The sequence below is a fragment of the Ochotona curzoniae genome, unplaced genomic scaffold, assembly GCF_017591425.1.
Source record: "Ochotona curzoniae isolate NIBS_2020 unplaced genomic scaffold, NIBS_Ocur_1.0 patch381, whole genome shotgun sequence".
Classification (NCBI taxonomy): domain Eukaryota; kingdom Metazoa; phylum Chordata; class Mammalia; order Lagomorpha; family Ochotonidae; genus Ochotona; species Ochotona curzoniae.
The window spans coordinates 22,696-41,371 of record NW_024466952.1 but is presented as its reverse complement, the minus strand read 5'-3'; the positions used below and the strand labels follow the sequence as shown (position 1 = coordinate 41,371).

At 45.6% G+C, this 18,676-nt stretch overlaps 1 protein-coding gene across 3 annotated transcripts in view; it reads right to left on the bottom strand.

The window, feature by feature from the left end:
- Window positions 1–18,676, bottom strand: part of LOC121167526 (alpha-aminoadipic semialdehyde dehydrogenase) — a 32,832-nt gene that overhangs the window by 1,427 nt on the left and 12,729 nt on the right. Inside the window, exons 6-17 of one of the 3 annotated variants that reach the window (XM_040996983.1) lie at window positions 18,049–18,181; window positions 17,870–17,914; window positions 14,819–14,896; window positions 13,541–13,642; window positions 12,497–12,534; window positions 10,666–10,760; window positions 8,635–8,719; window positions 7,443–7,549; window positions 5,785–5,901; window positions 3,993–4,090; window positions 3,712–3,785; window positions 614–689 (exon numbers count right to left, since the gene is read on the bottom strand). In XM_040996983.1, coding sequence (XP_040852917.1) covers window positions 614–689; window positions 3,712–3,785; window positions 3,993–4,090; window positions 5,785–5,901; window positions 7,443–7,549; window positions 8,635–8,719; window positions 10,666–10,760; window positions 12,497–12,534; window positions 13,541–13,642; window positions 14,819–14,896; window positions 17,870–17,914; window positions 18,049–18,181 — 1,048 coding nt within the window. Of the gene's footprint in view, window positions 1–613; window positions 690–3,711; window positions 3,786–3,992; window positions 4,091–5,784; window positions 5,902–7,442; window positions 7,550–8,634; window positions 8,720–10,665; window positions 10,761–12,496; window positions 12,539–13,540; window positions 13,643–14,818; window positions 14,897–17,869; window positions 17,915–18,048; window positions 18,182–18,676 lie in introns of all 3 variants that reach the window. The other 2 variants (XM_040996982.1, XM_040996984.1) reach the window with 2 other exon arrangements.

Genomic DNA, 18,676 nt, shown 5'->3' with positions numbered 1-18,676 from the left:
TTAGAGGAGGCTCTGCATCTACAGGAACCCTGCAGGTTCTCCCATTTCATCTGCCTCAGAGAGATCGCCACCAAGGCAGCACAACAGCTGGGTACAGAGAACCAGCTGATGACGCTGGACAAGAGTAACACAGATGGGCACGCTAACAGGAGACAGCCCAGTGAAAAGACATAGAAACGGGCCCGGCGTGCTAGCCTAGTGGCTAAAGTCCTTGCCCTTGATTGTGCCGGGATCCCATATGAGCGCTGGTTCTAATCCCACCAGCTCTACTTTCCATCCAGCTCCCTGCTTGTGGCCTGGGAAAGCAGGCCGAGGACAGCCTAAAGCCTTGGGTTCCTGCACTCACGTGGGAGACCTGGAGGAAGTTCCAGGCTCCTGGCTTCAGATTGGGGCAGCGCCGGCCATTGCAGTCACTTGGGGAGTGAATCATCTGACGGAAGATCTTCCTCTCTATCTCTCCTCCTCTCTGTATATCTGATTTTGCAATAAAAATAAACAAATTTTTTTTTTAAAAAAAGTGCATAGAAACACAACAGAAAGAAAAGTGTGAAACCACGTGCCCAGCCTCAAGCCCACCAAACTCCAGACCCAGACCCCCACAGCCTGTGCCTACCAAGTGGATCTTCTCATGTACTGTTTCCAGGCGTCACTGCCGGATTCCCTGCCACCGCCGGTGTGCTTTTCTCCTCCTGGATAAACACAAAACAATCACAAACCTTGTAAGCAACTTTCTGTACAAATGGAATGAAGGCCCTCAAACAAGATCACCACTGTAGCATGGTGGATTAAACCACCTGGGACAGTGCCAGGGATTGAGTCCAACCTCCACTTTCGCTCTAACGTCCTGCTGGTGCACACTTGGGAAGCTACAAATGATGACCCAAAGATCTGGCTTCCTGTTGCTCACATGGGAGACCCAGATGGAGGTCCAGGTTCTTGTCTTTGGACTGGCCCAGCCCCAGATGTCGCAGGCATTTGGGGAGTTAACCAGAACAAGGAACATATCTCTCTCTCCATGAAACTTTGCCTTTCAACAATATATGTATTTTTTTTAAAGAAAGGAGACCAGAGCTACCTGACCAATACAGTGTGGTTAGCCCGAAGCATCTCCTCAAGCAAGCAAAGGATTATAAGTAGCCTAGTCTAAGAAAACAAAGAAGACATAGAGATATGTCAGGGTAAGAACTAGCAGAAACACAATTTTACTTTTTCATTTACATTTATCTAAACATTCTAATTCCCTACACATATACTGCTTTTATAATAGTTATGAGACACTAACAGTACCATAACAAGAAAAGGTCACTATTTAAAAGCACATCATTAGAGTCCAAGAAATAAGTCTTGGTGTTGCTTCTAAAATACCAGAGGAGAAAATGTCAACACAAAGATTAAAAGGAAAAGTCGGGAGCTGGCACTGTGGCACAGCAAGTAAAGCCTCCACCTGTAATTCTGGAATGCCATAAGGGCGCTGGTTTCAGCTGCTCCACTGTCGTTGGGATCTGGGAAAGCAGCAAAGCACCCCTAGGGCTTGGGCCCCTGCGCCCACACGGGAGACCCAGATGAGGCCCCCGGATCTAACTGGACCAACCCTAGCTGCTACAGTCACTTGGGGCATGAACTAACACATGGATCTCTCTGTCTCTCTCTCTCTCCTACTCTTTCTGTAACCCTGCCTTGCTAATAATTTTGTTAAAAAAAAGGTTAAAGAAATCTGTCATATGGAAAAGATTATAAAAATATGAAAAATAGGAGGGAATAGATAAAACCAATCTAACTCTTCCTCTTTGAAGCAAAGGTAATAATAAGGAAAGGTCCAAAAAAAATGGAGAGAGGTAACAACAGGACAAACGGGGCTACATTCAAACGGAAGAAATCTAGGAATAAAAACATAGAAAACACAGACAAACACCTGGCCTGGCCGACAAGCAGCTGGGTGGGACACGGACATCGGATACCAAGCAACTGGTGTTGCTGTTTGCTTCGTTCCAGCATCCTACTGATGGGCACCTTAGGAGCAGCAAGTGACAGCTGAAGCAGCTGGGCCACTGCCCCCACACAGGAGGCCTGATCTAAGTTCCTGGTCTCAGTTTTGCCCTGGCCGAGTGCTGTCACTACAGACATCTGGGGAGAGAACCAACAGGTAAAGTTTCTCTCTGTCTCTATCTCTCTGCCTCTGAAATAAACAAAATACAGAAATCAGGAAAAGGTCATGTCAGAAAGCTGAGTGCCAAGACCCTTATGAGGCCCATCACTAGCCAACCTTGTCCAAAGAACAATTTAAAAATGGTGAACCTGCCACCTGGGATGCTTACACCCTAAGAGACGCCTCACTTGTGATTCCAGTCCCTGTTGATGTACACTTTGGGAGGTGGCTCCCAGCTTTGGATCGGCTCAGCTCCGGCCGCTTCCTCTCTGTCTCTCCTCCTCTCTGCATGTCTGACTTTCCAATAAAAATAAATAAATCTTAAAAAAAAAATACCAGAAAAGAATGTCCCTAATTAAACTTTAACAAGTATCAATATATGCTGGCTTTGCCTCTATACTTTTTATAAAGATCATATATTATACCCTGCTTAGGAATACTTATAATAGATAAAACTTACACATGATTGTTAGAAAGGTATTTTTATAAAACAATTAGTAGGGCCCGGCGCGGTGGCGCAAGTGGTTAAAGGTCCTCGCCTTGCACCCCCGGGATCCCATATGGGCGCCGGTTCTAATCCCGGCAGCCCCGCTTCCCTTCCAGCTCCCTGCCTGTGGCCTGGGAAAGCAGTCGAGGACGGCCCAAAGCTTTGGGAATCTGCACCCGCGTGGGAGACCCGGAAGAGGCTCCTGGCTTCGGATCGGCATAGTATCGGCCCGTTGCGCTCACTTGGGGAGTGAATCATCGGACGGAAGATCTTCCTCTCTGTCTCTCCTCTCTGTATATCCGCCTTTCCAATAAAAAATAATAAAAATAAATCTTAAAAAAAAAAAAAAAATAATAGAAAAGAAAATAAAACAATTAGTAGAGGCTGCCTTGTGGAACAGTGAGCCACGCTATTGAGTACACTGTTGGCTTTAATCTCACAAGGCTGGTTTTGGTTACTGCTGCTCCACTTTTGGTCCAGGGCCTGGGAGAGCAGTGGATGCTGGCCCAAGTACTTGGATATCTGCCACGAGTTACTGACCCGAGCTTTGGCCTGGTCCATCCCTGACTACTGTAGCCAACTGAGAAGTCAACTCACAGAAGTTATCTCTCCTCTCTTTTCCTCTCCCCTTCAAAGACACAAAACTTGAAAAAAAAAAGACAGAAAGAAAGAAAGAAAAGAAAAAGAAAAAAGGAAAGAAAGCACTATTATTAATAAGTATCAACAGCTCACAGCTTCAGAGAAAAGAAAAGTAAGGCTCAGTGAAAACAATCTAGTATTTTAACTACTGAAAGATAACATATTTCGTATTTATTATGCCCACTTTCTAACTTTATTTGTTTCTCAATCTTGGGACTCAGCCCTCAGACCCTCCCCAGGTGAAGGAATCTGGCTCTGGCTGAGATCGCAGTGGAGAGCATCAACTTGAGGGGTCCATATGGCCTGAGCATCTTCTAACAGGAGATGGATCACCCACAATTACTTCCAAGTGCAGGCAGGGCTTCAGCGTCTTGGCCAGAGTGTTACTGCTTTCCCTTTGCTGCCTGGCATGGACAAGGAGAGATGAAGCTTTGCCTACCAAATGCGCCTCCGATCTCGGCCCCACTCGTCGGGATATTCACGTTTACGATGCCACAGTCTGAACCTCGAGGTCTGTGCATGAGGCAACCACAGTGACAGCAATATGCAGGAACATTCGAGAAACAGAACAAACAAAAATAGATAAACACAAGGCCCAAGTAATCAAAGACTCTCAACCCCCCCCCCCCAAAATGGACTTTCAGCTGTGATGGTTTGCTTTTTACATCCATTCATTACAAAAATCCACCATACACAAAGTTTCAAAGCAAAGTTATATACCCAAGCCAATGGAAGATCCTGCCTAAATCCTTGGTAAAGATGCTACTGGAAAGACCCTGTTTGACTTCATTATTCCAGGCAAAGACCTCTTCTTCATCCTGAAAGAGCAGAGATGGGAAGGTATTAGATGTTGGTGCTCAGATCAAAGTTCACGGACATCAAACTCCTTTCATCGGATATACTAATATAACTTTAGTGTACCAAAAAAACAGCCAGCACACCATACTTGAGTCCTAAATTAGAATATGGGTTCAAGTCTAGGCTAATATAGTATATATTTTTTTTCTTTTTAAGGATTTGTTTATTTTATTGCAAAGGCAGATCTACAGAGAGAAGGAGATTCAGCCAGAATGATCTTCCATCCGCTGCTTCACTCCCCACGTGGCTGCAACAGCCAGAGCTGAGCCAGATCCGAAGCAAGGAGCCAGGAGCTTCTTTCGGATCTCTGACGTGAGTGCAGGGTCCCAAAGCTTTGGGCCATCCTCTCCTGCTTTCCTAGGCCACAAGCAGCAAGTTAGATGGGAAGTGGGGCTACTGGGATAAGAACTAGCACCCATATGGCATTCTGGTGCATGCAAGGCGAGGATTCAGCCACTGAACTATTGTGCTGGGCACAGCTACCTTACTTCTAACCTTGCTCCGGCTGATGTGTCTAGGAAACAACTCCAATAGCTGAGTTCCTGCCACCCATGTGGAAGACCAGATGGAGTTCCTGGCTCCTGTTCTCAGACTGAACCAGCCTTCGTTGTTGTGGGTATTTCACAAATGAATCAGCAAGTGGAAGACCACTCTCCCTTTCTCTCTGTTGCTCTGCATTGCAAGTAAGTAAATAAATAACTCTGTAAAGAAAAAAAGGGAAACCAAAGAGTAAGTCAACACTTTACTAATTCCGTGCTTCTTCTATAAATAAGTAGAACTCCTGGGGGGAGGAGAGATGAGATTTTTTCCAATTATACTTTCAGAAACAAAGATTAGTACATTCTTCCATTAAAATTACTATATATGAGAGCTAATAGTTGTTCAGCTCTGATTATATGCAATACACTAATCTAAGCACTTAACATGCCTCTAGTTTCCTAACCTTACCTTATGACACAAATTTTATACTGGTTCCAATTTATTAATTAGGCAACCGAGGCTCATGAGGCTAAATAATTTGCTTAAGAGCTCACAAACACATACATTACAAAATACTAGATTATATTCTCCGAGCACCATATGTGAGACACTAATAGACAACTTAAGGTAAGATATAAAGAAATCTAATTATATAATTGCAGTAAAGTACAGTTCTCACCATCCTGTTAATAATTGCACATTTAAACATTGATTCAATTTCTGCCATCCTAATCCTGAATATTTACTGACAAGATAAAGACCCATCACATGAGAGAGTTAATTCTTCTGTTACAACCTGCACCACTGTCCCCAGCAAAACTGACAATGACATATCTTCATGCTGTCTCCGGATTTTCTTCCTGGTCTACTGACTTTCACACAGCACTCTGAACTATCCAATCCTATATCCAGGAGAAATGGCCTTCATGGTCCACACACAGGACACAGGAGATGAGGGCCACCTACTCCATCACGACCAGCGCTGCTCCACATCCAGCCTTGTTCTCCTGGCAACTGACCCTGGCAGGCTTCATCATTCATGTGTTCATCCTTTCATATTTTACCCCAACCTACAGATCTCAATGACTTCAAACATCTTCCTCAAGGCCAATCATTCCCCCCAGTCCCATTATTTGTTTCAACGCCAGACTAGTGAAACCGAATCCATACATACCTTGAATTTAAAAACGTACAGAATTGGAGCAAAAGTTTCTGTGTGAGCAATAGCTGCATCATGGGCCAGGCCTGTGATGATCGTGGGCTCTACATAGTTGCCAGGACGATCCATAACCTGAGACAGAAAAGGAAGGTAGTGGGACAGAAAGCCTTTTGGTCTTCGATGGCAGCAATCCTCAGCCACATTTGACAGAAAAAAAAGCAGAGCATTTGTAAGCGAGTGATTTCTCCAAGGTAACTTCTATTCTTGAATGAAAACAATCTCTTCTGTTACTTGGTGGTAGCTTAGACGGTCAGGGGGAAAAAACAAGCAGTGCCATGAGTGACAACCAAGTTACACTGGAAAAACACCACGGCAAGTGGTTATTTTAAAATTTGCACAATTTTGGACCAGTTCAATGGCTCAATGGCCTAATCCTTTTCCTACAACCGCTGGCATTCCAAATGTCCCACCTGTTCCATTTCCTATTCAGCTCCCTACTTAAGGCCCGAGAAAGCAGAACGGTCCAAAGCCTTGGGACCCTGCACCAGCATGGAGACCTGGAAGAAGTTTCTGGCTCCAGGCTTTGGGTCGGCTTAGCTCTTGTCGTTGCAGAGTGAACTAGCAGATGGAATGCATTTCTGTTTCTCATTCTCTCTCTCTGTAAATCTGCCTTTCCAATTAAAAAAAATTTAAACATTTGTGTAACTTGAAAGTAGGTAATCTATATATTCCATTATGTTGCCTCCTGCGCCCTCGCAAAACGTGTATGGTTGAAGCGCTGTGCTCAAAGTAAGTACATTTGCAATAGGATTTAAAGATAATCATGTTCATTAATAAACAAGATCACTGACAAGCAAGGTCATTAGGGCAGAACCCCCAATCCAATAGGATCAGTGTCCTTTTTGGAAGAGATAGAAAAAGAGGTGATATTTGCTTGGAATAGCAACATCTCCCATCAGAGCCCAGGGTTTGTCTCCCAGCTCTGCTTTTGATCCAGTTTCCAGCTAGTGTGTGCCCTCTGGAGGTAGCAATAATGACCCCAGGACTTGGGTCTCTGCCACTCAACATGAAAGACCCAGACTGAGTTAGCTTCGAGCTAGCCCAGCCCTAGCTGTTAAAAGCACGTGAGGAGTCAATCAGTGGTTGTAAAATTTCTCATTTAAATACATTTTTTAGAACTACCAACAAAACAAAATAAACTTAGGAAAGTTATGGGCATGGCTTTTGCAAAGATCAAGACAACAGAGTCCTACAATTCATATAGAAAACACACTGGCTGTATATCAAAAGCATCACACAAACAATTGCAATGATGTGGTTAAAACCACATGCTTAAGGTATGTACTATTTCAATTAGAAGCCTTGGATGACTTCTTCAATTAACATGTAAGTATGGATTCTAACTAATCTGGACACAAACTCTTCCACTGCCTCAGGGAAATGAGGTCTCCTTTCTACACAAACTCCCAAGGACCCAACTTAGTAGCCCCAGGACTTTGGTTTTCTAGGGTGACCCCCAACTCAAAAAGTCCCATGCATTTATAAGTCATTCTTTAAAATATTTGCATCCCCCTTAAAGCCAGCTGCAGAAAAGGATGTCTTAGGGGCCCAGAGCCCAGTGGGTGCGTGGGAGAAGAGGAACAGTCCCACTACAAAGTCAGGGTGTTTACTACCTTGCCTCCATAGACCACGGTGCCTCCTTCTTTCTTTGCTTCTTCCACCGCTGCAAGAAACATGCTCACTGCTTGTTTGGTGTGGAGGGGCCCATACAGAATGTCAGCTGGAGAGAGAACAATGCCTTTTACTTTGCCCTCAGAGGCATCATGCTGCTACTCTAACAACTTTCCCAACGAACAGGTCAATCCTTTCTTGTGTCCTCTAGCTGAGGGCAGGGATGGGCCACATTGTACTGTTAAAGCTTTGCACCCCATTCCTGGCCTCTGTCAGTCCCTTGGCTCTGCCAGACTAGTATGAACCTGCAGACGAGCAGGTGTGGCTGTGTGTGACAAAACTATCTTCATAAAAACAAGCAGCAGGCCAAATGTGTCTGCCAAGCCTGGGTGTATGGAAGTAGCTCTCACCTGGTCAGAACACTGCATTAAACATACAGGATGGGTTTATTCAGGATGGTGAGGCCATTCTGTAGGACCAGTACGGTCTCAATGCCAGGCATGCATTCCCACCGTGGGAGGAGACTGATGCTGCTCCAGGTAACTGCCACTGGCAACACGAGCACAGAAGGTGCCAGGAAGACAGAAGGAAAAGGAAGACTAGGGTAAGCCCCTGGAAGGAGCTAGCCCTGCAGCAGAGCCAGGCACGGGGAGAGCACGCCCGCAAGAGGGCAAAGTCACAGAACAGGGACTGCCTGAGGCACCAAAGGCAAGCTGGTGCATCCAGGGCTCACATACACAGCTGTGACAAAGGCACGTGCAAAGCCCAGTCAGACAGTAGGCAGTGCAGGAGGCAGAGGACAGGTCACATGGAAAGGAATCAGCGAGAAGTCACCTGAGTACTTTAAGCAAGAAAAGGAATTACCTGACTATATATACACATATATATTTTAATCACTTCCTGCAGAAGCAGGGAAGTCAACAAAAGGACTCCGGCAGCTTTTATGAGAGTGGACAGCGGTGAGCTGGATGAAGGCATCAGAAGAAAAGAAAAAATGTACAACTCTCAGCCACCTAAGCAGCACCTCCCAGTCTCACCCCCAGGACACTAACTCAGGAGCCAAGGCGTCACCCCAAGTGCCCAAAACCTGCTTTGCAAGCCTCCAACCCCTTAGCAGAGGGGGGAAAAACTCAGAAGATGAAACGGTCGTAACCCCAGCTGTCCAAACAAGAGGCTGTTTGGCAGGATACTCACGGTCCCATGGATTCCCGACTCGGATCTGCGCATAGGCCTTGGTAAGTCTGTTTACGACTTCATCATGGATGTTTTCATGCAAAAACTAAGTAAAAAGAGAAACACCCAAGGGAATTCAAACAGAAATACATCCATTCTCAAATAATGAGAAACAATTAAGTTACTGAGATATTACTATCTCTGAAAACACAAGCACTTAAATCTATCTATCATAATAACATATTTTCTAATTTTGGTATTAATTACATGAAGCTCATCTCTTCTGGCAGACTGAATGAAGCCCTAATTGTATCTTCCTCGAGTCTCTCAGGGTCTTAAGGCAAGGCTCCATGAATCCATGACTCCTGTTCGTGTTCATGGCATCTGACATCCTACTCAGAAGAGTCTTAAAGACAGACATCCTGACCTGACACTTGGATTTATAATTCTTCATATTATTGTGCCTGACAACGGGTTTATCAGAACAGAACCCCAATGGAAGCAGAGGAGCACACACCCGTCCCAGGCTGTGAGCGCAAGCACATGTGGGTGGGCACAGAGCACAGCAGTCTGGCCAAGCAACTGCTGTGAGTACCTGGACGCCCTGAGCCTCCAGCCCCATGAGGCCTCGATCAGGTGAAGACACACCTTTCATTCATTGTGAAATGGATCTGAGCTCTGTGTTTCATTCTCAATGTTGAAAGGGAACTTGCTGGGGGCCCGGCGCAGTAGCCTATTGGCTAAAGTTCTCGCCTTACACACACCAGGATCCCATATGGGTGCAGGTTTGTGTGCCAGCAGCTCTGCTTCCCATCCACCTCCTGGCTGTGGCCTGGGAAAGCAGTTGAGGACAGCCCAAAGTTTTGGCACCCTGCACCTGCGTGGGAGACCCAGAAGAGGCTCTCCTCTTGGCTTTGGTCAGCTCAGCTCTGGCTGATGCAGCCACTTGGGGAATGAATTAACAAACAGAAGATCTTCTCTGTCTCTCCTCCTCTCTGTATATTTCACTTTTCAATAAAAATAAAATAAATCTTAAAAAAAATAAAAGAAAGAAAGTGAACTTGCCGGGACCAGCACTTTAGTCTAGTGGCTAAATCTTTGCCTTGCATGTGCTGGGATCTCATATGGGCACCATTTTGTGTTCTGACTGCTCCACTTCCCATCCAGCTCCCTGCCTGTGGCCTGGAAAAGCAGTAGAGGATGCTCCAATGCCTTGGGACCCTGCACCTACATGGGAGACCTGGAAGAAGTTCCTGGCTTGGGATCTGCTCAGCTTCAGCTGTTGTGACCACGTGGGAAGTGAATCAGTGGATGGAAGATTTGTTTTCTTTCTATTTCCTTCTCTCTGAATAGCTGCCAAATTCAACAATCACAATAAATGGCAAACAGTTCATTTGTACCCAACTGATACTTGCTCCAGCTGGCTTCTTAGTACAATGAAAATCATGAAAATCAAGATTGCATCTGACATCAGACTGAAATCCACCTCAGTCTGTGAAAATTAAACTTCCCAAGCCCTGCACATTGAAGCTGAACATCTTACCCAGGTACAGTACTAATCTGTCCAGTCCACAAACACACACTCCATGTCACATCCACTGAATCACTTATGTAAGGCCAGAAATTTAAATTCAAACTAAAATTTAAATTAAAAATTACTCTAATGTAAAATTTAATTTGCAAAGTATTTTATCATAAAAATAAAAATTTTAACAACTTACATTAAAATTTAACATTTAAAATGTTTGACTACTCAGAGTTTTTATAAAAGAACAAGGCTTTTGTTTAGCTAACAGTTTTACTAGGATGCTTCAAATTTATAGCTTGTTTTATTCTTTGAGTGTCACTGGATTTGGTCCGTGTTTTCTCAGAATGCAAATGAAGGTAGGTGTCAGTGGCAGGAGAAGCTGTGCTGGCTTGGGGAGGGAGACAGGCAGAGGCCCTGGATGAGCGACAGTAGCGTCACAAGCACATAAGACAGAGCACCAGGGCTGCCTAAGGGAGCGCTTCTCTCCAGCAAAGGTCCAAGGCCAGCCTCACACATCCACTCACCAGTCGCCTTGCCGTGGTACACCTCTGGCCAGCTGTCCCCACGGCAGCAAAGAGGGCTGAAGGGACAACCAAGCTGAGGTCTGCATCTTCAAAAGCTGAGAGAAACACAGATGGGCAGCTGTCAGCGGGACAAGATGGGAAGACAAGGTACACACTACTTCAGGAAGCGCAGCAGGTGGGCGCACCAACCTCAGCTGCAGAAGCAGGTGGCATGGCCATGCATGTTGAGAGCGGAGGACTCAGAGGACACAGCTCTGGGCCTCACTTGGATTCTGACCTCCCCCTCCTCCTCCCTGGCTTGCTGCCTCTCACCCGTCCGTGCCTCCCCTGTGGACTCTGGGAGAAGCCCTCTTGATTCATCTGTCCCAGTCTGAACCCCATGGCCTATTTTGACAGCAGCCTCTCTTGACCGCTTCCTCCCCTTCTCTGCAGGATCCACAGTCCCATCCACATTCATTTCTACCTTGTCTGTCCCTCCTCCCCTTCCACGTGCACTCTGATTCCTCCTGGCACTTCCCCTCAAGGTCTTCAGCCATCCCTCCGATCTGACAGTGTTCTCAGACTAGGATGATGATGAAGGAGATGGTGTGCCTCTTGGCCGCGTCTGTGACCTTTTTCATTGTGTTAAGGTTTCTTGTTCGGACCCGTTTCTGCTGCTGTGAACTGGGGTGACTGTCTGACTGTCTCTGCAGTACTATGGAATAGCAGTGAGGAGGCAAGAAAGAGCTGCGCTCTCAGGTGGCCAGGAGACACAGGCCAGCCTGTCACTGCAGGTACACCATCATCAGAGGACAAGCCTTCAATGAGAGTCACCGAAGCCATTGGGGGGGGAGATCCAACGAAATCATGTACATAAACCACCTGACAGAAACCTGGCAGAAACCTGGCACTTAGCAGCTGATACAACGAAAGCTTCACCACATACATCTGAAACCTCTGATGTCGATCACAAACATACATGTTTAAACACAGTGATGAATGCAACACGAAATGAGCAATTTTCCCCTTTCAGCACCCAACTGAAGGTACTTCTGTTCAGTCTGTCCACTGTTGTTCATGGCATTATCCAAGTTAAGCTGGTACACTATTTTCCTTTTGTGTCAAACTCTAATGGTTGAAAAAGAAATGGAAGCAATTTTTTTAAGCCTCCCAAAGTAGGAGCACTGAAGGAGTGGGCAGTTTGCCTTAGGATTAAGATGCCAACTGAGATCCCCTTGCTCCACATATCAGAGTGCCTGGGTTCTAGTCCCCACTCCGGCTCCTTGGGAGTCAGCGGACGGGGGCTCAATCCTTGGGTCCCTGACACCCAAGGGGAAGACTTGGACTTGATTCCCAGCTCCAGCCTGGATCTGGCCCAGCCTTAATGCAGTTATCTGAGGAGGGTACCAGCAGATGGGAGCTTTCTCTCTGTCTTTTTGCCATTTAAATTAATTCATAAAAGCAATCAGTACTTCTTTAAAGAGAAATATTTCTCAAAATCTAAAGGAATCATCAAGTCACCTAGGAGTTACTTATTTTAGAGAAATAGGTGACCAAGGAAATAAGAAAAGGAGGAACACACAGCACAATGCCACACGACAAGGGAAGTCACACACAGGCTGAAAGCCCCAAGGAATGTTTTCCCAATGCAAATAACATTGTTCCCTGCCTTCTCAGCTTCTGCACCTTTAAAGTAAGCCTGTGAACTGTGTCCACGGAGGGAAAAAAAAAATCCTAAACATGGGAATTAGGATCTAGGATCACAAAATAAAGAAAGTCTAAGTTCGTAAACAAGTCCTGCATATTAAGTATAGCTACTAGGAGTTTCTGAAAACACAAAGCACAGCCTTACCAATAATGGCATTGTTCCCTCCAAGTTCCAACAAACTTCTCCCTTGACAAAGAAATCACAAACATCGATTAATTCCTGTATCAGTATTCACTGTACACTGCTATGTGGCCTCAAATTGCAACCTATCCTAATTATTTTCTAACTTATTTTCTGTCTTAAAATGTATCTCCCGTATGGATACAGGGTTCCAAGGCTTTGGGCTGTTCTCAGCTGCTTCCCTAGGCCACAGCCAGGGGGTGGATGGGAAGCAGGGCGGCCGGGATTAGAACCAGCACCCATAAGGGATCCCTGCGTGTTCAAGAAAGGACTTTAGCCAGTAGGCCACCATGCCAGGCCTTATAACCTTGATTTTTTAAAAATTCCTATATTTTTAAAGGAAAAGCAAAATATATGCAGATTAATTATTAACATCTCATCTTAACACTGTTTATAGCTGAAATTTAACCTAACAGCCCAAAATATTATTACCCTTAAATCCGGCTTAAACCAGTCATAAAGTAAAATATGAGAAACTGTCTGGGGCTGGCATTGTGGTGTAGCAGGTAAAGCTGCTGCCAGAGATGCCAGAAACCTATACTCACACCCGTTCAAGTCCCAGATGCTCTATTTCTGATTCAGCTCCTTGCTAAGAAGCCTAAAAAAGCAGTGGAAGACAGTCCAAATGTGTGGATCCCTGCACCCATGTGGGAGACCTCCAGACCAAAGTTGGTACAAACGGTTAGGTGTTTGACACAGCAGTGAGGACACTGCTGGGAGGCTGTGTGCCATAGGAGAGTGCCTAGGTTTAAGTCCCAGCTCCATTCCTGCCAATGTGATTTGGAAGAGCAGGTGTTGGCTCCAGTATCTGGGTCCCTGCCACCCATGTGGGTTGCTTAGATTGAGTCCTGGGCTCCTGGTTTCAGCCTGGCCCAGCCTGGCTGCTGTAGGCATTTAGGGAATGAAATCGGCATATATAAGATCTTTCTCAGTTTCTATCTCTGTCTTCCAAATAAAAGAAATTAAGTAAATAAACTTGCAAAAGCAAAAAAGAAAGGTGACTAACACTTACCAAATCGTTCCTGTACCATCAGGGCCACCTGCTTCCCCACCTGTGTGCTCCCAGTAAAGGACAGCAGGTTCACCCGCTCATCTCTGGCCATCGCTGTGCTGCAGGAAAACAGACACGGTCATCCAGGCCGAACAGCCCAGCAGCCACAGCCCCCAAGGACACCCAACAAGAGAGACGGGCCTAGGCCTCTCCAACAGCCATCAATCAAACTGAAAAGCATATGTATACAAGCGGAACAAGGCAATGTTAACTAGGAAAATAAAATCAATCTTTCACAATGCAGAGCCAAGCATCCCCCTGGGGGAACATGCTCTGCCAGCTGCTGGGAACAAAAATCACCCACAGGATGGGGCTCAGTACTCATTACCTTTCTGGACTGACTGGGGGGCTGGTGAAATGCTTGAAGCATTGTCTGGCTAAGCATTCAAGCTGTTCAACTTAACCTACTGTGCAATCTCCATAATAATGAATACCGAGGGGCTGGTGCAATGGCTCAATTGGCTAATCTTCCTCCAAAAGCCAGCATCTTTCATGGGCAGTGGCTCATGTCCTGGCGGCACTTCCCATCCAGCGACCTGCTTGTGGCCTGAGATAGCAGTAGAAAATGCCCCAAAGTCTTGGGACCCTGCACCTGCATACGAGACCCAGAAGAAGCTCCTGGCTCCTGGCTTCAGGTAAGCTCAGCTCCAGCTGTTGTGGCAATTTGGGGAGTGAACCAGCAGATCTTTTTCCTTATCTCCCCTCTCTGTAATTCTGCCTTTCCAATAAAATAAAATTTTTAAAAAGAGAAATAATTATTTATTTTAGTTGTTTGAAAGGCAGAGTGACAGAGAGAAAGTTCTTGCACTTGTTGGCTCATTCCCCAACTGCCTTAACAGTTGAAATTGGACCAGGCTGAAGCCAGGATCCAGGACACCGTCCGACACCTCCTGGGTGTGGTATCAGCTGCTGTTTCCCTGGTGCATCAGCAGGGAGCCAGGTCAGTTGCAGAGCAGCTGGGATTCAGCCTGGCACTTCGATGTGGGCTGTATGTCTGCCAAGTGTTGGCTTAACTAGCTGTACCACAGTGTCCACCCCAAGCACATAGCTTCGTGATTTTTTTTTTCTTTTTTCATGTATACTTTTCATGAACTTCGTGTGTTTGTGTGTGTGTGTGTGTGTGTGTTTAAGATTTATTTATTTTTATTGGAAAGGCAGATAGATATACAGAAAGAAGGCAATACCGAGAAAAAGATCTTCTATCCGCTGATTCATTCCCCTGGCCACCAACCTACCCGATATCCGCACCACCGCATGTGAGGGAGCAAATGGCACCAGGCAGTTTGTTGTCTTCCAGAACCTTCGCGATTATCCTAGAAAGGAGAAGCAACCCCTGAGCAGGATACTCATTTAACTTCTGAAAAATAAAAATAAATTCAACCACTAGGCTCTACTTTTTTAACTTCTTCTCCCACCATTTGATCAGGGGTGGATTTCTCCTAACATATTAAAAATGCGGTCTTCTGGGATGGGCACAGTGGTGTAGCAAGCTAAGCCTCCGCTGAGGTACCAGGTTCCCATATAGACACTAATTGGAGTCCCAGGGGCTCTACTTCCCATCCAACTCCCTGCTAATGGCCTGGAAGAGAGGTAGAGGGTGGTCCACGTCCTTGGGCCCCAAAGCCATGTAAAAAACCCAGAAGATTGTGGCTACTAGCTTTGCACTTGCCCAGCTCTGGCAGTTGTCATTCAGGGAGTGAACCAGTGGTGGATGGAAGACCACTCTCTCTCATTTCTCCTTCTCTCTCTCTAACTCTGCCTTTCAAATAAAAAATAAATTAAAATGAGGTTCTCTTTTTCTTTTTTTTTAAAGAGTTATTTATTTATTTATTTATTTATTTCAAAGCCAGAGTATCAGAGAGAGACACACAAATACACACTGAGCTCGTCCATCCAATGGTTCACAACAGAGCTGAGCCAGTCTGAAGTCAGGAGCTTCTTCCAGGTCTCCCAAGTGTGTGCAGTGGCCCAAGGCTTGGAGCCACCCTCTACCGCCTTTCCAAAGCCATAAACAAGGAACTAGATGGGAAGTGGAGCTGCTGGGACATGAACTGGTGCCCATTTGGGATCCCAGCACTTCCAGTGAGGATTTAGCCCCAGAGCCACCACACCAAGCTCCCTCCCCTTTCTCTTTAACCCACTTTCAATCCCTAAGCCACTTCTCCTAAATGATAGTCAAAAGATGGAGCCCTGGAAGAAGCTCTAGCCCATGGCTTCAGCCTGGCCCAGTCCCTAGCATGGTGACCATTCAGGGAGTGAGCCTGCAGATGGAAGATCTCTCTGTCTCTCCTGCTCTCTCTGTAACAGCCTTTCAAATAACTAAACAAATCTTAAAAAAGAAAAAAAAAGGATGCTCATATCCCACACTGGGCCTAACTCCTGAGTTTTAGCCACAACCTCCTTGCTAAGGCAGACCCTGGGAAGCAGCTGTGATGGCTCAAGTAAATGGGCTAACTTGGGAAAGTTGGCATGAGTTTCCAGTTCCCATTTTCAACCTTGGCCAACGGCAACTATCACAGGTACTTGGGGAATAAACCTTTCTCTACCATCAGATAAACGAATAATAGAACAATAAAATCTCACTTACTTACAAACCCTACCACAAGCTCTCTCACAGTAACTCCAACCAGAGAACACACACCAAGTGATGGTATATCGTGGGTGCACCCTTACCTTACTAACATGGGAAACATTCTTTTGCATGCACCTGCTAAATTCTGGAAGTATAAATAACTAACGCCAACCTTACGACATACTCAGAGCTGTCAGACTCTCACATACAAGTAAATAAAATCCAAAAGTGGCCAGGTATTTGGCTTAACAGTTAGGACTCCACATGGAAAGCCTGCACTCCATATCGAGTGCCTGGGTTTGAGTCCCAGCTCCACTTCCAATTCCAACTTCCTGTAATTTGCATCCTTGGACAGGGGAGGAGATGCATGGCTCATGTGCTTGGGTCCCTGACATTCCTACGGAAGACCTGTAATGAACTCCTGGCTCCTGGCTGCCACCTAACCCAGCCCTAGATGCTATGGGCCTTTGGGAAATGAACCAGAGGATTTAAGATCAGTTTATTTTCTATTTCTCTCCCTCTATTTCAAATATGAAGAAAGGAAGAAATTTAAAAGAAATTTAAAAGGAAGAAATTTAAAAGAAATTTAAAAGTTTCTTAGTTAACAATGCAACAGCAGGGCCATCGCCTGCGATGCCACCATCTCACATTGGATGGTGGCTCACATCCCAGGTGCTCGTTTCAAATCCAGCTCCCTGTTAATGGCACGGGAAAAGCAGGACATGGAGACTCACACAGAGCTTCTGGCCTCAGCCTGACTCACTGTCAGCTCTGGCAGCTGTGTGGAATGAAACAGCAGGTGGAAGACCTCTCTGTGTCTCTCTCCCTCTCTATGCAGAACACTTTCAATTCATAAACCCTTAAAAAAAGCAATGTAGTAACTCTAGAAAGTGCTGAACAAACCACTGGATTCAGATAATCACTAATTTGTTTGTTTGTTTGTTTTTCTTTTTCCCCCCTTTTAATTTTTTTTTTCTTTTAAAAAACAGCCTATTAAACAAAAGTAGTGAAAACATTAGCTAGGTATAAATCACTTCTCAAAACCATTACTTTGTTGGAGAGTTCCAAAATAGTCACTACACTTGATGGACTTCTCCACTAGAGATTTTTTAATTTTCCAAGAGGGAAAAATAACTGAGAAAAGTTCAATACTACGGGCTGGTACAACGGCACAATTGGCTAATCTTCTGCCTGCTAGAGATGGCATCCTATATGGGTGCTGATTCATGTCCCTCATGCTCCACTTCCCATCCAACTCCCTGCTTGTGGCCTGGAAGACAGTCAAGGATGGCCCAAAGCCTTGGGACCCTGCACGCACATAGGAAACCTGCACCCACATTGGAGCTTCTGGCTCCTGGCTTCAGATTGGCTCAGCTCCAGCCATTTGAAGCCTTTTGGGGAGTGAACCAGCAGATAAAAGATTTTCCTCCCTGTATCTCTTTCTCTCTGTAAATCTGCCTTTTCAATTAAAATAAATAAATAAATAAATAAATCTTTAAGGAAAAATGAAACGAGTTGTACTGCCAAGTTCCCAAAGACTTCAATTCAAAGACACAATTCAGAAAGAATTCCATAAACTGTAAAAACAATATAAAAACACTACAGTTTATCCAAAGCTCACACTTTAACAAGCATGGCATCAATAGTTAATATTCCAGTCCTGTCAATCACGCCTTCAGGAGCAGTCCATAGCAAGATATTCATAGACACTCACTTTGTGACAGCCACACTAATGAGGGAGGTTGTTGGGGCTCCCTTCCTAAAGAGAAGAAAAAGAAACAAATTCAATTTGACAGAATTCATAAATGCCTTTAGTTGTCAAGCCTAAGCGAAGGAATTTGGTTGGCTACTTTTATCACCTTCTGTACAGGCAGGAAAACAAGCAGGTCTTACCAAAGGCAGACGTTCCCACAGATCATGGCAATGGCGTTGTTCCAGCCGTACACTGCCACGGGGAAATTGAATGCAGTGATGATTCCAACCAGGCCTACGGGATTCCACTGCTCGATGAGCGCATGGCCGGGCCCTGAGGGTGAGGGAAGGCAGGCAGCAGGCTGCAGGTTACTGCACTGCATCAAAGTTAACAAGAACAAAGGCTCAAGTCTTTCCCTTTCAGAACAAAGGCACATCACACCAGAAACAATGCCAGATGCCTCACAGTGGATCCTCACATCCCCACAACACATCGATTCTTCAATCAATAAAGCCAGAATCCACTCGGAACCTCTGTATGGATGAATAACAGAACTTTTCTTAGAAACCTACAGGGGGAATCGGCCTGGCTACTTTGATCCTAGCCAGGTGGCTGCAGTTGGCCACGCAGCGCCTACCACACGGCCCGGGACAGGTTCCAGCCTAGCCCAGGGCACAGTGCTCAGTGGGATCCAGCCTGCCGTGTGTGTGGTTCCTACACAACCCAGCCCTGGCACCTAGAGAATTAAGGAGCATGTTGGAGCCCAACAAGGGGTCTGTGGATACCTTGGCAAGATGGGATCTGACGATGAGGCAAGTGAGTATGCAA